Genomic DNA, 17550 nt, shown 5'->3' with positions numbered 1-17550 from the left:
GCTGCCTTGTCTTGTCAAGGAACTCTGGAGCTTGAGGCAGCTCTTCTAGACTGGATTGTAGGTTGGGACAAAAGGTGTCCTTGGCTGGGAGTCAGGAATCCTGATACTGTCTGTGATTTGCTGTGGACTTCAAGCAATTTGTTTAACCTCCCTGGGTCTTGGTTTCTTTTAGTATACAATGGCGAGTTGGACCAGATCTTTGATTTTTGCTCAGCTTTTAAAATTTTATATATAACGGTTCTATCCTGTGCTTCTGGAGTTCCTGATTCTTCCTGAATTATGCTAAGCCTTAGAATGAGATGTAGACATTCTCAGGGAACTGTTTCCCAAGAATGTCCTGTAAGTATGACAGAAACAGGTAGTATCTTTGGAGAATTAACCCCCTGTTTCTGGGCCCTGTTTGATTGCTGGCCACAATTAACAGTATTCTTGTACATCCATCCTTCATCCCTGCTCCACAGGCATTAAAAAACCTCTCTTTGTAGATTGAAATAGTAATCAAAAACCTCCCAAAAAATAAAAGTCCAGGACCAGATGGCTTCTCCAGTGAATTTTACCAAACATTCAAAGAAGATTTAATACCGTCCTTTTCAAACTATTCCAAAAATAGAGGAAGATGGAACACTTCCTAAATCATTCTACGAGGCCAACATCACCCTGATACCAAAACCAGACAAAGACAATACAAAGAAAGAAAATTACAGGCCAATATCGCTGATGAACATTGATGCAAAGATCCTCAACAAAATATTGGCAAACCGAATACAACAATACACTAAAAAGATCATACACCATGATCGAGTGGGATTTATACCAGGGACGCAGGGATGGTTCAACATCCGCAAATCAATCAACGTGATACATCACATCAGCAAAACAAAGAATAAATAAAAACCACATGATCATCTCAATAGATACAGAGAAGGCATTTGACAAGATACAACATCCACTTATGATAAAAACTCTCAATAAAATGGGAATAGAAGGAAAGTACCTCAACATAATAAAGGCCATATGTGACAAACCCACAGCCAACATCATACTCAACGGGGAAAGACTGAAAGCCATTCCTCTGAGAACAGGAACGAGGCAGGGCTGCCCACTCTCACCACTCCTGTTCAACATAGTACTGGAGGTTTTGACCACAGCAATTAGGCAAGAAAAAGGAATAAAAGGAATCCAAATAGGTAACGAAGAAGTGAAACTCTCACTATTTGCAGATGACATGATTGTATATATAGAAAACCCTAAAGAATCTGTTGGAAAACTATTAGAAACAATCAACAACTACAGCAAAGTTGCAGGGTACAAAATCAATCTACAAAAATCAGTTGCATTTCTGTATGCTAATAATGAACTAACAGAAAGAGAGCTCAGAAAGATAATACCATTTACAATTGCATCAAAAAGAATAAAATACCTAGGAAGAAATCTTACCAAGGAGGTGAAGGACCTATACAATGAGAACTACAAGACATTATTGAAAGAAATCGGTGGTGACATAAAGAAATGGAAAGATGTCCCATGCACGTGGATTGGAAGAATAAACATAGTTAAAATGTCTATATTACCTAAAGCAATCTACAGATTCAATGCAATCCCAATCAGAATCCCAATGACATTCTTCACAGAAATAGAAAAAAGAATACTAAAATTATATGGGGCAACAAAAGACCCTGAATAGCTAAAGAAATCCTAAGAAAAAAGAACAAAGCAGGAGGCATCACAATCCCTGACTTCAAAACATACTACAAAGCAATAGTAATCAAAACAGCATGGTACTGGTACAAAAACAGACACACAGATCAATGGAACAGAATTGAAAGCCCAGAAATAAAACCACACATATACGGACAGCTAATTTTCGACAAAGGTGCTAAGAACATGCAATGGAGAAAGGAAAGTCTCTTCAATAAATGGTGTTGGGAAAACTGGACAGCCACATGCAAAAGAATGAAAGTGGACCATCTGCTATCGCCATTCACAAAAATTAACTCAAAATGGATCAAAGACCTGAAGGTGAGACCTGAAACTATAAAACTCATAGAAGAAAATATAGGCAACACACTATTTGACATTGGTTTTAAAGGAATCTTTTCGGATGACCTGCCTACCCAGACTAGGGAAACTAAAGAAAAAATAAACAAGTGGGACTTTATCAGATTAAAGAGCTTTTATAAGACAAATGAAACCAGAATCAAGATGAACAGACAACCAACCAGCTGGGAGAGAAGATTTGCAAAACATACATCTGACAAGGGGTTGATCTCCATAATATATAAAGAACTCACACAACTGAACAACAAAAGAACAACCCGATCAAAAAATCGGCAGAGGAAATGAAGAGACACTTCTCCAAGGAGGATATACAGATGGCCAATAGGCACATGAAAAGATGTTCAACATCACTAATCATCAGGGAAATGCAAATCAAAACAACACTAAGATACCACCTCACGCCCGTTAGAATGGCTATAATCACCAAGACAAAAAACAACAAATGTTGGAGAGGATGTGGAGAAACAGGAACCCTCATACACAGCTGGTGGGAATGCAAACTGGTGCAGCCTCTATGGAAAACGGTATGGAGATTCCTCAAAGAATTAAAAATAGAGATGCCCTATGATCCAGCCATCCCACTACTGGGAATCTATCCAACGAACCTGAAATCAACAATCCAAAGAGGCCTATGTTCATTGCAGCATTATTCACCATAGCCAAGAAGTGGAAGCAACCTAAGTGTCCCTCGACTGACGATTGGATTAAGAAAATGTGGTATATATATACAATGGAATACTACTCAGCCATAAAAAAAGACAAAATCATCCCATTTGCAACAACATGGATAGGGCTGGAGCGTATTATGTTAAGTGAAATAAGCCAGAAAGAGAAAGACAAACATTGTATGATCTCACTCATATGTGGAATATAAACCAACACATGGACAGAGAAAACTGGACTGTGGTTACCAGGGGCATTGGGGGTGGGGGGTGGGCACAAGGGGTGAAAGGAGTCATATATATGGTGATGGACAAACAAAAATGTACAACCCAAAATTTCACAATGTTAGAAACCATTAAAACATCAATAAAAAAAAAACAAAAAACCTCTCTTTGTGAAAATGAACACTTCTTTCATAATCTGTAAGGTTCCTGTTATCGCTATACCACAAAATACAGCTTTTGAACTCATGAGTCTGGGCTTGAGAGTATAGTGTATGCTTCAAGTTAAGCAGAATATAGAGAATAATAAGTGATAACTAAAATGTTCTGTCTTGAGTAAAGATGATTATAGATAACCTAGGGCTGTCTGGGGTTGGGTAAATTTTTGTTTGTGCCACATTCCGGGGAATTGTTAGTGTTGGTGGCCTTGTTTGTGTTCCTGGCTTCTGCTGCTTTTCATTGGTTGGATCCCCTACCAAGAGACACCATTTGCTACAAGATTTATTCAAAAGGCAAGAAACTTTTTTTTTTTTTTTAACAGAAAGCTACTGGAGTTTCCTAAGGTATTAACTCTATTCTTCCTCCTTACCTCCCCTCTTAATATCTTCCTTTCTCCCTCCTTCCCACAAGCGATTCTTTAGCTTTGGGGCCTGCTTTTGTTTAAATCATGTTCCTCTGGCAGAGGAAAAGTGGGTGGAAAAGAACACTTGATCACGTCCTAGTGACAGCTGCTTTGGAAAAGCCTAATCCTTCCTCGTGAGGAGTTTGTAGCTATAGAATATCCTTTCATAATAGCTGTGGTGACATCAACTCTAGAGTCTGGCTTAGCTCCCTTGGGGAGTGCACCCACATTTCACTCTTGCTTTGCCAGCAGCCATCACCACAGGCCACATTCCCTGTGCTGCAGGGTGACTGCTGTTGAGCAGTGAGTGCAGGGCAGGTTCTGCCCCTGGTGCTGTTTGCTTGTCTGCTGCCTTCATGCTGTTAAACTCCTTGGTTATGCCCTGAACATCCTGGCTATGTCCGGAATTAGATTCAGAACAGGCTGATAATAGTGGTGAAAGAAGAGCTTGGAAATACCTCTGAGCAGAGTAAATCAACTAAAAAAACTTTAGTTCCCTCCCACTTTCAGTACAATTTTATTTCTTTTAAGTGAAGAAATAGTTGAAGTGGAGTGGGGTCAAGCTAGCTTATTCCACTCATTTTATTTTTCCATGTCCTCTCTTTTCAACCTTTGTTTAATAGCATTTTATTACTTTTAAAAATATGCTTCATAATTATTTTAAAGAGAATTTTAGTATATGAAATATAGTAGTAATATATATTATAGCATAGGGTAGAGTATTGCATCTTAATATCTTTTTCTGTTTTCTTACATGTATTTAATTTACATGATTCCCAACAGTCAATGTGTTTGTGGTCAAAGCTCTGTCTGTGGGGCCTTGGATGGAATTAGGTTGTGGAGAGCATTTTGTTTTCTTCCAAGGAAAGGGCCTATGGAGTAAGACATGTGAGTCTTAGAAGTCTATATTCAGAATTACTCTAAATATATAATTCAGTTCCTCTCATTTATACATATTAAGGCTTTAAGCGTTATTAAGTTCTCCTAGCAACTGTCTGAGAGTACTATAATTATGGTTTTACTGATTAGAAAACCAGATACAGAGGGGTAAAGTAACTTTTTTCAAGGCTAACTAGGAAGCCAGAGCCAGGATTGGAAACTGTTACTTAGTAACTATTTCATCATGTAATCTTAATCTCAACTCAAGGAATAACTTCTGTTGACATTTTGGACTGTATCGTTTCATTCATTCTCATATATTTAGTAAAAATCATGCCATGTGAAATTTAATACCCTCCTCTTTCCTCACTTTGACGTTGTTTCAAAAGAATTCTCTCATAGTACTTAAAAACACTTGAGAAACAATGTTAGTGACTGTGTAGTACTTTATTAGATGGATGTACCACAGTTTACTTGAACCATGTTCCTAATGTTGAGTATTTATATTGGATCTAGGTTCTGCTGTTACAGATAATGCTGCAGTAAGTAGCTTTGTTTCTAAACTGTGGACTGCGCGGCAGTTGTCCACACTTTTGGTTATGTCCTGCCAAATAGAATCACTGGATCTGAGATTATGAATATTTGAGAGGCTTTCAGTATATTGACAAACGGCTTTCCTGAAAGATTGAACCAATTTATACTTCCATAAGCAACAGTGCTTGAGAAGATCACTTTAACATTGATCTTTGTCATTTCTTCTTTACTAGTTACTTTATTTTGGTAACTAGAAGATGGTTTATAAAAAGCTTTTATAATTTAAACGTCTTTGCTTCTTGGTGAAATAATCATTTTTTCTTGGGACTATTAATCATTTGTTAAGAACCACTGTTGCAGCTCAAGAGAATGTTATGTTGGGAGGTTGAACTATGTTGGGAGGTTGAACTTCTTTTATTGTTTTGTTTGCTTGCCTTCTATCTTGTTTGAATGTTATAGTCTGGGGCAAGGCCAGCAATGAATCCTAGCGATTCTGCCACTGTCTTCTCTTGGTGGTGATGATCCCTTCTGATGAGGGAGAACATGGCACTAGAGCTGAGTACTTGAAAGCTTGTACGTAGGGCTCAGAAGGTTCAGCTATAACCTGGGCCTCATTCCTTGAGTGGCATGTTTGTGAGGTGATGTTTTGCTTGTTGTTCGTTTGTTTTAATGAGAAATCAAAGTGTGCATTCTGTGAAAATCTAGTATTTTCTTACTCTCACTTTGCATTACACAAGGTCCAGTAGATGAAAATCCAGTGCTAGCCTGTATTTCCTGATTAGGTGGCACCATTTTCTTGACTTGAGCTTTAGTTCTCTAGATTTGTGTTCTAATGATGGAACATTTTGAAGCACAGATTAGTTTTGATTTTATTGAATTTTTCGTAACATAGCTGCTGTGCCTAAAGCCTAGAGCAAGTTGCCGTCTTTAATATAAGGTCTAGTTGCATTAGAAATAGCTCTCCCTGCCCCCACTCCCTCTGTGCTCAAAGCACTGAACTCACTACTCCACTTGGGGAGGGACTGGATGTTCTAAAGCGTTGGTTACGTAATTATGGATTGGCTTTCACCCATTCAATTTTACTTCCTCTTGTGATAGTGAATTCCAGGCTGGCAACAGTAATTACATCTCAGAAAAGCCCATCACAAAGCGAAACAGGCTAAAGCAACTCACAGCCTCTTCTATGCATCAGCTGAAGTTTCAGAGACCTTCATCTGTAGGGTACAATAACCTTAAACAGATAGTGCTTTTCTTTCTGTGCCTTAATTTCAATTAAGCAATGACACCTCTGTTTTCTGTTCTTCTCTGAGATGTACATGTAGCTAAAATGATCATTTGAGTGCCTTCCCACTCTTGGTCATTGATATTGCTTAGATATGCTACAGATAGAGCAGCAAGGAGAAAATCCCCCATTTCCACAAGCTACTGAGTAACCCAATAATTGCTAGATTTTATGAAACAGGTAAGTGCTATAAGAAGTTGGAAAGATGAGGGAAGACTTTCTAGAATCAGATTGAGCCAGACTTTGAAAGATCAAGTGACATTACAGAGATATGACTATGAGAATATATATAACTTGAGACTTAATACACTTATGATATAGTATATGCATTGTACTTTGCAGTCTACAAAGGATTTTCTCTTTAATTCTTACAAGAGTCTTGCAGAGATAAGTAGTGAGAGGTTTAATCCTTGGCATAGGGTCAAATAGCCAGCAAGTGGCAGAAAAATCTGAACTGCTGTCTGTTTTCTCTCCTGTATTACTTGTGATTCAGTCTTGACGAGGAGCCCCATACAGCCCAGCAGGAGAATAGACTAAGAGAACCCTTCACCATGAAGGTCACAGCAAGGCTGTAATACACAGGGGTCATTTAGGGACACCCCAGTATGCCTCCAGTTATCTTTAGAGTCGAAAATTAGAGTCTAATTATTTTGCATATTCAGTAATCACTTTTGGAAGGAAAGGAGTTAGTGAAAAACAATTCTTTTAACTTCATGAGATATCAGAATGGAAGAATCATAGCAAAACCAAAATAAATATATATAGATATACAATGTTAGGTGACTTTATAATTATTATATGTTATATGTTAATATATACAGTAATCATTTCCAGAAGGAAAGGTGTATGTAAAAAAGGTAATAAAAGAAAGATATTGTAAAATACTTCATGAGATATTACAAGAACTAGAAGAATTATGGCAAAACTAAAAGAAAAGCAAAGCTAGGAATGGGGATGAATAGAGCCAAATATTGCCTACATTTTTTTAAACCTCCACTTATTTAAGATTTCTGGCTACAGACTTATGTAACATTTTTTTTTTTACTCAAACTGGAATTACAGAGGCCAATAGAAAAGGTGGTCTGATAGGTCAGTTGGCACCTGCTCCCCGTGTGTGTCTAGGCTCAAACCAAAATGAGTCAATACTTTGACAAGATGTCAGCAATCAGGGCTCTTAAGCAGGTAAAGGAAATAATCCAATATTACAGGGATTTCAAACAAGGCTTCATATTCTTTTACCCTGGCATTGCCAGATATATTAGTTTTTATTGGAAAATGATAACCTTGGAGTTGAGCTGTATGTTTACGAAAGAGGCATTGCTTATATGGGTTCTGTCATTTCCAAGTTCACACTGCCTATCAGGAAATGGGACACCTGATGGAACTCCTCTGAAGAGGAAATTGGAAAGTTTGAGCTCTGTTGATCTAACAGAGACTTGTACAAGGTGATCTATTGCATTTGACCCTGGCCTCTAAAGGCCATTAGTTGACTAATGCTGGGCGTTGTTCTTGCCTTAAGAATATAGTAGTTAAAAAGAAGACAGGCAAGGTTGCTACCCTCGTGCAGCTTATACTTTAGTCGGGGGACATAGATGACAAACAAGTGAAAGTAAATGAACAAGGCAATGCAATATATCACCCTCAGGAGGCTCTTGAAAAACTAATTCTTCTGCCTGAGTTCGACAGATACACGAGGTGAATTTTTGTGCGTTAATAAATGCATAAAGGCGACTGAACTGTTGAAGTCCACGGTGCTTATGTTTGATTTTACTGCTAATGAATTTTCAAACCTGCAAATCTCTGAGAATTTCTAAAGAGATTTTTCTCTCTTAGATTGCAAAGAACATATCTTAGAAGATGCAAAACCTGAATCTATCACTGACACTGCTGACTTGGCCCTACCACCTGAAATGCCGATTTTGATTGATTTCCATGCTCTGAAAGACATCCTTGGGCCCCCGATGTACGAAATGGAGGTGATCATTCTCATTTCTTTGTTGATAGCTACCAGTTTATTCTGGTGGTTGCTTAATAGATTGGGAGAGAAGTAGAGTTGGGTGTTTTGGGAGGCTGAATTTTGTCCTAAGATTGGAAACTTGTTTTCTTTATGGTATTGAATTTTAGTTCTTAAGGTGATAATGTGGCTTTTGCAGAAATCTAGAGATCCTGGCCATGTCCTCTTTTAGAAACCCGTCTGATCTTATTCTCTGCCATTCACTTCCATTTTAAGAACAGCGTCTCTTTCTCTGACTTTCCTCCTTAGAAATTCTATATTCCTATTTTATATGCTTTAATTAAGGATTTCTTTGTGCTAACAAAGGCTTGAGGGGAGGAGGTGGGGAAACAACCTAGCACAAAATGTCTGGAAACATGAGCCTAGCTTTAGCTTCAGACCATTCTAGTGCAGACCCAGATGGCATCTTTCAGGAATCTATCATTTCGTTGTTAATAGTTTTTTGGGGGGTTAAACCCAGATACAGGTCTAGCTCTATTTCCGTCTTTCTCCCCTAACTATCCCTCACAGCAGAACACCCAACCATAAAAGCCTGGGACCTGGGACTGAGTTGAGGCAACTGGATGGAAATAGGTGTTTGAATCTAACTGCTGAGCATTATGATATATTTTGTAGGATGCTTATATGAACTTTATAGGTCAGTTACTGGAAAAAAATTATGTGATATTACTGAACTTAGCATCTTTCTTCAGAAGCTTTACCATCACCTCCTTCTTGTCAGTTTAAGGAAAAAAGATTTTCAGAGGATAAATATGATGAATTATGCAGAAGATAATCTCTACATCTAACATTTGAAATCAGTACCAGTAGATATGGTTTTCCTCAAGTCTTAAAACTGAGGAGAGGAGAAATAGTCCCCAAACCCATTTTGTTTATCTATTTAAACTCTGAGCTGGTCATTAAAGCTAATGAGACTCTACAAAGCTCTCAGTTACAAGAATAGAGTTTGTTTACTCTTGACAGTAAATCTGGTCTTGAACAATAGAATCAGAGGCATTATTTTGGTTATTTGCATTTTTTTTTTTTTTTGAGGAAGATTAGCCCTGAGCTAACACCTAATGCCAATCCTCCTCTTTTTGCTGAGGAAGATTGGCCCTGGGCTAACATCCATGCCCATCTTCCTCTATTTTATGTGGGATGCTGCCACAGCATGGCTTGATAAGCGGTGCGTCGGTGTACGCCTGGGATCCAAACCTGCAAACCCCAGGCCGCCCAAGTGGAGCGCGCACACTTAACTGCTACACCACCGGGCCGGCCCCTGGTGATTTGGATTCTTAAAATATCATGGATTTAAATTTTGAAGTGTTGAAAGAAAAGGAGCAAAACTTTTCTTGGTTGAGAAAGTGAGCAAAACCTGCTTTTCTGTGCTCAGAGAATCCAGTGATTTGGGGAGTGATGATGTTAACAGGTTCTGACTCTTTCTTGTCCTATAGGCTTTTTTCTCTAGGCTTTCCAGAACAGTACATTCCACCAGTTCTTTGGAAATTTAAACTAGAGCAGCAAATAAAAACAAAAGATTGATGCGTGTTCCTGTTGCATATACTCTTCTCTCCCAGCCGTTTCTGCTGCTGTTAGGTTTGGAAGCATTGCTGACGTTCTTGTAGCTTTGCCAAAGAAGGAGCCAAAAGAACAGAAATGAGAAATTTTATAGAAACTGCTTAACAGCTCTGTTTGATATCATTGGAGAAACTCATTTTATTTTCCTTGTAGTATCTGAGCTATTACCTGTGAAGACTTTCCCCAACATGAATCTAAAAGGTAGATTCCAGTAGCCATTTGCCTTTTATAAACAGCATCTTAAAGTAGAAGATCTGGTGTCTGGGAGTTTGGAACATTTTGTTCATCTTTTCCACACTTGAGAGAATTCACCTGTAGCCTGGGATTTCTGTCTCTACCTCTAGTGGTCTGATGACCTTCAGCCCCAAATTACTTAACCACCCTATGCCTCAGCTTTTGCATCTATGAAATTAAGATTTATGGAACATTTCTCTGTTGTCCATGAGGGCTGTCACTATGCTAGGAGTCATCCATTTTACACACAGATAAAAAGCTTAAAGAGATTAAATGAATCATGCAAAGTCATATAAGGTACAATTAGTAAAGCCAGTACTCGAACTCAGATCAGCCAACTGCAAGTGCACTATTCTTTCCATTCTGCTACAATACCCTGTCAGACCAAGCTAATTCCTGCCCTTTCCTGCTGAAAGAGAATGGCTTGAAGTATGGCAGTTTTTAAAAAAAGGCATCTGCTCTACGTCAGATTTTCATTTATATTCTTACCAACTATACTTCTCTGTATTGAAATGGAAGAAGTTGGGCTGGGCTTCTTGGCCACTTTCATTTGTATATCTATTAGGTATCAGGCACTGTGGAAGACCCTCTAACAAATGATACATCATTTAATCCTCAGTCATGGTGTCTTTCCAGTAACAGTTGAGGAAACAGGCTTAGAGTGTTTAAATAACTTGTTAGAAGATGCACTTCTGCTGGAATTGAGATTTGGTTCCAAGCCTGACTCACTCCAAGGCTTGTGCTGTTTGTTACATTAGAGAAATGTAGCACAGGCACACCTGAGCGGGTCCTCTGTTCTTTGCAAAGAGTTCACAGTGGCCAGTCTTAGTCTCTCTTCTTCTTTGTGCTCTCTTAGGTAAAAAATCTACAGGGAGAGGTTATACTAGGAATATTGGAATACATGTTGAGGTGTTCCCAAGATCTTGTAAGATACCTTTTTTGGCTTAAATGCCTGTCTTCTCCATAAAGGTAAAAGTCTAAGGTCTATCATTTCTTCTAGAAAGAGTTCCATTCATTTAATAAATATGTATTAAGGACCTAATATGTGCTGCTGGTAATAAAATGGTAAACAGGCAAATTATGATCTCTACCTTCATGGATCTTACTTTAGTAAAGAAAATAAACTAGCTAACAAATAATTATAAATTGAGAGTGATGCTATAAAGAAGACAAGGTGGTACTGAGATAAGGAGTAACTACTCCAGCTATATATGAGGCATATTCTAGAGATGGACTTGATAGCCTTGCTGGTGGAGCACATACGGGGAACATGGGAGACAATAATCAAAGGGATTTACAGGTTTCTGGCCAGAGCAACAGGATTTTTGTATGGTAGTGCCGTTTACTGAGATGGGAAAGACTAGGGGAGGGAGAAAGAGTGCAAGTGGTGCAAAGAAAATTGAAAGCTCTATTTTGAACATGTTAAGTTTAAAATATCTCTGAGGCATCAGAGTGGAGACATTTGGACGTGCAGATCCATTGCTCAGAGGAGAGATCCAAGATGGAGATATGTTACAGAGTTGTCAGAACATAGAGAATATGTAAAGTCCCAGAAATGTTGAGATCACCAAAGGAAAAAATATATGTAGAAAAGAGCAGGTTAGGGGCTGGCCCCGTGGCTTAGCGGTTAAGTGCTCGCTCTCCGCTGCTGGCAGCCCAGGTTCGGATCCCCGGCGCGCACCGACACACCACTTCTCCGGCTATGCTGAGGCCGCGTCCCACATACAGCAACTAGAAGGATGTGCAGCTGTGACATACAACTATCTACTGGGGCTTTGGGGGGAAAAAAAATAAACAAATAAAATCTTTAAAAAAAAAAAAAAGAAAAGAGCAGGTAGCTTAAGGGCAGGCCCTGAAGAACACCAACAGTTAGGGTCATGTAGAGGAAGAAGAGCCCTCAAAAAGACAGAAAAAGAGAGAGAGACTAAGAAGGAACAAGCAGTCAAGTAAGAGGAAAACAAGAATATTATGCTGCCATGAAAACAAAGGAGGAAATACTCTCAAGAAGGAGGGGACATCCAAATTTGTTTGCTGTTTGTCCATGGGATTTGACAACTTGGAGGTGGTTGGTGGGCTTGAAAGAGTGGGTTCACAGGGAGTGTGGGGATGGTAGATTTGGAAGTGTGCTGAAGAGAGAATGGGAGGTGAGAAAATAGAATTCGTGTGTAGGCAACTCTTTTTCAGAAGTTTGGCTGTGAATGAATGATTGCAGAGAAATGAGGTAGCTAGAAGGGAATATGGAGGTTAAAGAGAGAATGTTGTCAGATAGAAGCGTGTTTGCTGATAACAATAATCCAGTAGAGAGAGGGGCCTGATGTTGCTGGAGGAGAGGTAGTACAACCTGAACAGTCTGGGAAGGAGAGATGGGATGGGATCCATATGTGAGTGGAGGAAATGATCTGAGATGACGATACCCTTTGCAAGGTATAATGAAGAAAAGGGCAAGAATATTGAGTTATTTACAAGGAAAAGCTTATAATGATGGAACAAAGGTATGTTAGTTGCACGAGGAGAGAACTGAAGCTGGGACAGAGCTGGTATATAATGTGAAGGCGGTAGAGTTGATGGCCTTGAGTACAAGTGAGGTAGAAGGATAAGAAAGTGATGGTCAGGGAAGGGGATGTTTAAAATTCAGATTTCAGAGGTTATATGATTTCTGTTTGGGGATAAGGACCTGGAAGTACATGGGTGAGTTAAGGTGAGGAAACTGTTGTTGGAGTTAAGGAGATGTTTAGAGAACAAAGAAGCCAGATTGCAGATGATCGTCAGGTATTCACTGAAGACACCCAGCATGATAGCAGGACTCAGGGTGGTAAGGAAGGAGAAGAGTGTTTTTGAAGGTAGAAGACAGTGAGGAGAGAATGAAGATGAGGAAGCCAGCTGCCATAGCAGGGGGTTAGTAGAAGGGAGAAGAATAAGGTCTGAAAACAGCAGGGAGGCCTCTTACTCACTAAGTGATAAACCCAGTCTCCTCAGGTGAGGTGTCTTCATCTGAGACATGGGGGTAATTATATATATGCTTTTAGATAGTTTTTAGAATTTGGCGAGTTAATTATATAAAGCACCCACCATAGTGCCTGGTACATGCTCAAAAAATGAACAAATAGTAGTTCTTGCAACCACCATACTCCTTTAAAAATAAACAGACCTATCCCCGATCACCCCTCAAAAAAATCCCTTATGTGTTTATAATCCTAATTTTATACCTGAATTTAATAATCTTTTACTACCTCTTAATGTCCTTTACTTTCGTTGAAGATGAGTCTGCAAAAATATATTAGTACCAAAAATGTTACTGACCTAGCAAACTGACAGTGAGGAAGAAAGGTAAGAAGATACACTTATTAATAAGTTATATCCCTTTAGAATTCTCTAAACAGGTTAAAAAATGAGTTCTAGGAATTTAGTTTAGATTTCAAATTTAGAACAGTATCATAAGTCACCTTTTCAAATACAATAAAGTTTCCTAAAGAAACATCATCAGTTAAAACCACTTTTAAAAAATAAAATAAAATAAATGATCTTCCTGCACTTAAGAGAAAGAGTGGGAAAGATGGGAATAGGTACAGGTGTCTGAGGCAGCAAAGACTTCATTCACGCTGCATGTGCTGTCATAGCACAGACTTACTCAGAATATTTCCTCAAAAGCACGGGCTGGGGACCAGATCAGGATGTGGAGGATTCAGGAAAGGCGCAGGAATCAAATCACAGCTATTTAATCTTATTTGATCTGGTCAGTTATGAGATTGCAACCGAGTTTACCATTACTAATGGCAATTACTTTTATTGATTACATGAACATCTTTGGGGGGAAATGAGAATCTTATAATTTTCATTTTTATCCTAGTGAAGCCAGGAGAAGCCTCCACATTATTAGATACATATCCTAACTGGCCAAAAGAAAAAAAAAAAAGCCAACAAAAAGAGTTCCTATTTATCTCGCAGGGTAACAGTCTTAAACTCACGATTGTAAATGTAGTTAAACACACAATCCCAAGAACAAGTGAGCTCTAGTCTTTCCAGGATAGATTTAATTTTCAGCCTCAGAAAACCAGTCATCCAAGCCACAAATGTCTGTGTTCTGTCCACCCTGCCAGTCCCAGGATTGTGTCATCTGAGTATTGCTGACTCCATTTGTGTTTTGTGTTAAAGCCTCAGTGTCGGCTTCTGACGGTGCATGAAAAGTCCTTATCCAAAGGTCACTGCCCTTAAAAAAAAATAAGGGAAGAAAGAGGATAAACATGCAGATTTTAAAAAGTATCCTGAATAGAATTCATCCAAAGGTGAATTCCAGGAGATTCCATCAGCACGCTTGCCTTTCACACAGACAAAATCAGGACTCAAAATGGGCAGAGTATAAACACTAACACAGTGCCCAAGAGAATCATGGTAGTAAATTACTGCTCCATTCCACTCCATTTAAATATGCTGTGCCACACGCCTCTGTGTAAGACAGCACCAGTGCTGCACACTCAGTCTGGCCCAGTGTCCTATCATGAATTTGTTCCGCCAAGAAAAGGCCCTTTTGAAAGGATCTGAAAGCAGCTGGCGCTCAGCAGTGCCAGTGTCAGGCCAGACTGGGGCCCTCTAACACTGCCTTAGGAGAAGACAGTGGTAGACCCCAGCACCTCTCCAAGGGAAGTGGAATCTGACCTTCCCTGTTCTACACACTACTGAAATAAATTTACAACTAGAAAATTCAAATATTCATGAATTTAAGGCTGAGGATCTTAGTACAAAGACTTTAAAGAAGTTGACAGGTGACTAGCTACTGTGGTAACAACCCTGGCAGGAGCATAAAAAGTGCTAGATGAGCTATAAAAGAAACCAATTTATGGTGTAAACGTCACTGCAGAATGAACCTGCACACATCGCACAGCCATCTGACAGCTCAGGTTTGCATCTGGCATGGTACTGTGCTTATCCCTGGAGAGAAGGTGGCCCACGATATTATTCATATCTCCCGTCCTTGGCACCTGCTGGCCTCTCTTATGATGACTTCCTGGCCCTTCTCTGCCCTACACACCCCTACTCATATTTTAAGACTACGACACCTGTCCCAGCTCCCCAGACAGGGACCCTTGCCTCTTCAGGGCTCTCTGCAGATAAAAGCACTTGGTAGATACTGTTGTTGTCCTCCCTGTACTGGAATATAATTGCCCCTTTATCTGATGTCCTTAAGTACTCTGTCAGTTCTAAGAAGTATTCACTTTTATATCCCTGTTGTCTGTGATGGAGCCTGGCGCAGCATGCTTGGTAAAGCAGTGTTGAATGATTGTGCAACTCCTGACTCTCTGATGGGGCTGCACTAGTAAAGAACAAGGCAGTAAAACTGTAAGTGTTGGTCTAGGCTTGGAAGGATCACAAAGATTTGTACTATTTGGTTTACTATTTCAATCAAATATCACTATTTGTAGTTAATCAAGAGGGAAGAACAGTGTGAAATTGGCAATGATTAGATACTCAAATGCTCCTTGAAACTGCTGTCATTGAAGTGTTAAGAATGCAACCATACTTTGTAAGATATATTCTATTATTAATTAGGTTTTTCATTAAATATTTTAAATACTGCCTCAATCTGTATATTTACATGGTTGATGGAATTACTACAGAAGAAATTGACCATTTCTTTGAACAAGATCTAGTTAACAGATAAGGAAACTGAAGGCCAAGGGTATACCAGTGGGAAATTGAACGACAAAAATGAACTTGAGATACTCATGCTCCACTTTGACACTTAGTAGGAAAAACATTCTAAGCTCTATCTTGGCTGATATAACTGATGATTCCACAAACCAGTAATGGAAGTAGAAGCTGATAAAAAAAGTACTGGTAGATAAATATAGTTTTGAAATTATTGTGTTGAATCACTTATTAAGGAATGTTGTAAGATACAGACTGCTCTGTATAAAGGGGTTAAGATGGCTACATTCAAGAGCAAGAAAGGAGCATGTAGCTTATCCTTTAAATTCACATTTACTTGCACTCTCATCATTTCTGAGGGAAAAAGACCATAGAAGCTGAATGCTTGGTTGTTACGATTTCAGAACACATGTCCTTGAAGAATATGACTCTAAGTCTGAGAATTAAAGATTCTTTACTTCTTAAATAACTACTTTTAGCCTTGATTGCAGAGATTCTAGGTGTGATGGTAACTCATGCCCTTAACTTCCCCCACCTCTGTATGTTTTTGTTACATTACACACATCTGTCATTAGTTCCATCTTCAGGTTAATATTAGAACCATCAAGTTAGAATAAAGTGGTTGTGAGCCTGGATGATTTTGGTTTGGCTGTATATACTTATCTACCACCCTATCCTTTCATTGAACGGTGTACCAGTTACTTCTACCCAGAGTACTAAGACACTCAAGCATATGGAGAGTGTTGGAAGACTGGCTTGGTTTCTTGAAGCAACATAGTGATCAACAAGAATCTTACTCCTGATCCTTTGGGGACGTTTTTGGTATTATTCTGACAAATGAATTTTGAGGATTTAGCTGTAAAAAAGGAATTGTTCTTGTTATAGGTAACAAAATTGTGCCAAATGGCTTTTTCTGTTAAATTAACACATGATTCAGTATATTCAGGATAATTCTTTAGGATTAGTTCACTCAGCCCTAGGAAAGAGCCATGTAGGAAAACAGGAACCCTTGGCACATTCCCACCCAAACTAGATGTTGTTAAGGTATAGAGAATTGGTTTTATATTAGAAAAAACAATCCTTGTGAACACTTTATAAATAGTTGTTTCTGTGTTTTCTTTAAATAGTGCTGATCTTTTGCATATTGATCTTTTGTGTCTTTCTCCTCAGTAAATATGGAACAGGGCACGTGCCAAAGCTGAGGGAAGTAAAATCTGTGATGCATGGTGTCAGCTCAACTGACGCTGCGATGTGGCCTTCAAGTCTCTAACTTATCATATGAAGTTAATTAGAATTAAATTTTTTAATTATAAAACCAACTTTTAAAATGGGCTTTTATGTTTACTACTAAATTAAGTGCCCAATAGCTTCAATGGATGTCACACATGATTTTGGAGTAAGTTTTAAAATCAGGATTTTCACCATCTAAGCCTCTTGGGAAAGGAATAAGCATCAGCAACCCAGCCCTTTAAGCAGAAACTCAGAAATCTGCTGCTCCTTAATGAGAAAGTTACCTCTCGGTGGAAAAATCTCATATCTGGATTAGTGCTGGGTTGACATATTGTGCTCACTTCCTCTGACACAGACAACTTCCATAAGATAAGAAATTTGGAGGTTCGAACGGTGTAATAAAAGTTAACGTGACTGTTTTTCAACTGTTACTTTTTATGTTTTCATAACTTGGACGTAATGTGTTAACCTGTTTGGCTCATCACTTTGGCTCGTAATCTCAGGTGAGTGGCGCGTTCAGTTTAAAATGGCATTGAGGCAGCACAGTGGGTCTTCAAGCACACAGGACAGCATCTTGAGGACATCATGAAGTATTTTATACTGTCTCTGCAGC

The 17550-nt window shown here is 38.9% G+C and overlaps 1 protein-coding gene across 2 annotated transcripts in view; it reads left to right on the top strand.

Annotated features, from left to right (window-relative positions):
- LONP2 (lon peptidase 2, peroxisomal) overlaps nt 1–17550 on the top strand; it is a 107402-nt gene that overhangs the window by 79487 nt on the left and 10365 nt on the right. For both annotated transcript variants that reach the window (XM_087420291.1, XM_087420292.1), the window contains exon 12: nt 8093–8235. In XM_087420291.1, the coding sequence (XP_087276417.1) occupies nt 8093–8235 (143 nt within the window). The remainder of the gene's footprint in view (nt 1–8092; nt 8236–17550) is intronic.

Source organism: Ceratotherium simum, chromosome 30 (genome assembly GCF_057802395.1).
Source record: "Ceratotherium simum simum isolate JZ-2026a chromosome 30, ASM5780239v1, whole genome shotgun sequence".
Classification (NCBI taxonomy): domain Eukaryota; kingdom Metazoa; phylum Chordata; class Mammalia; order Perissodactyla; family Rhinocerotidae; genus Ceratotherium; species Ceratotherium simum.
This window is presented reverse-complemented; position numbering and strand designations above follow the sequence as displayed.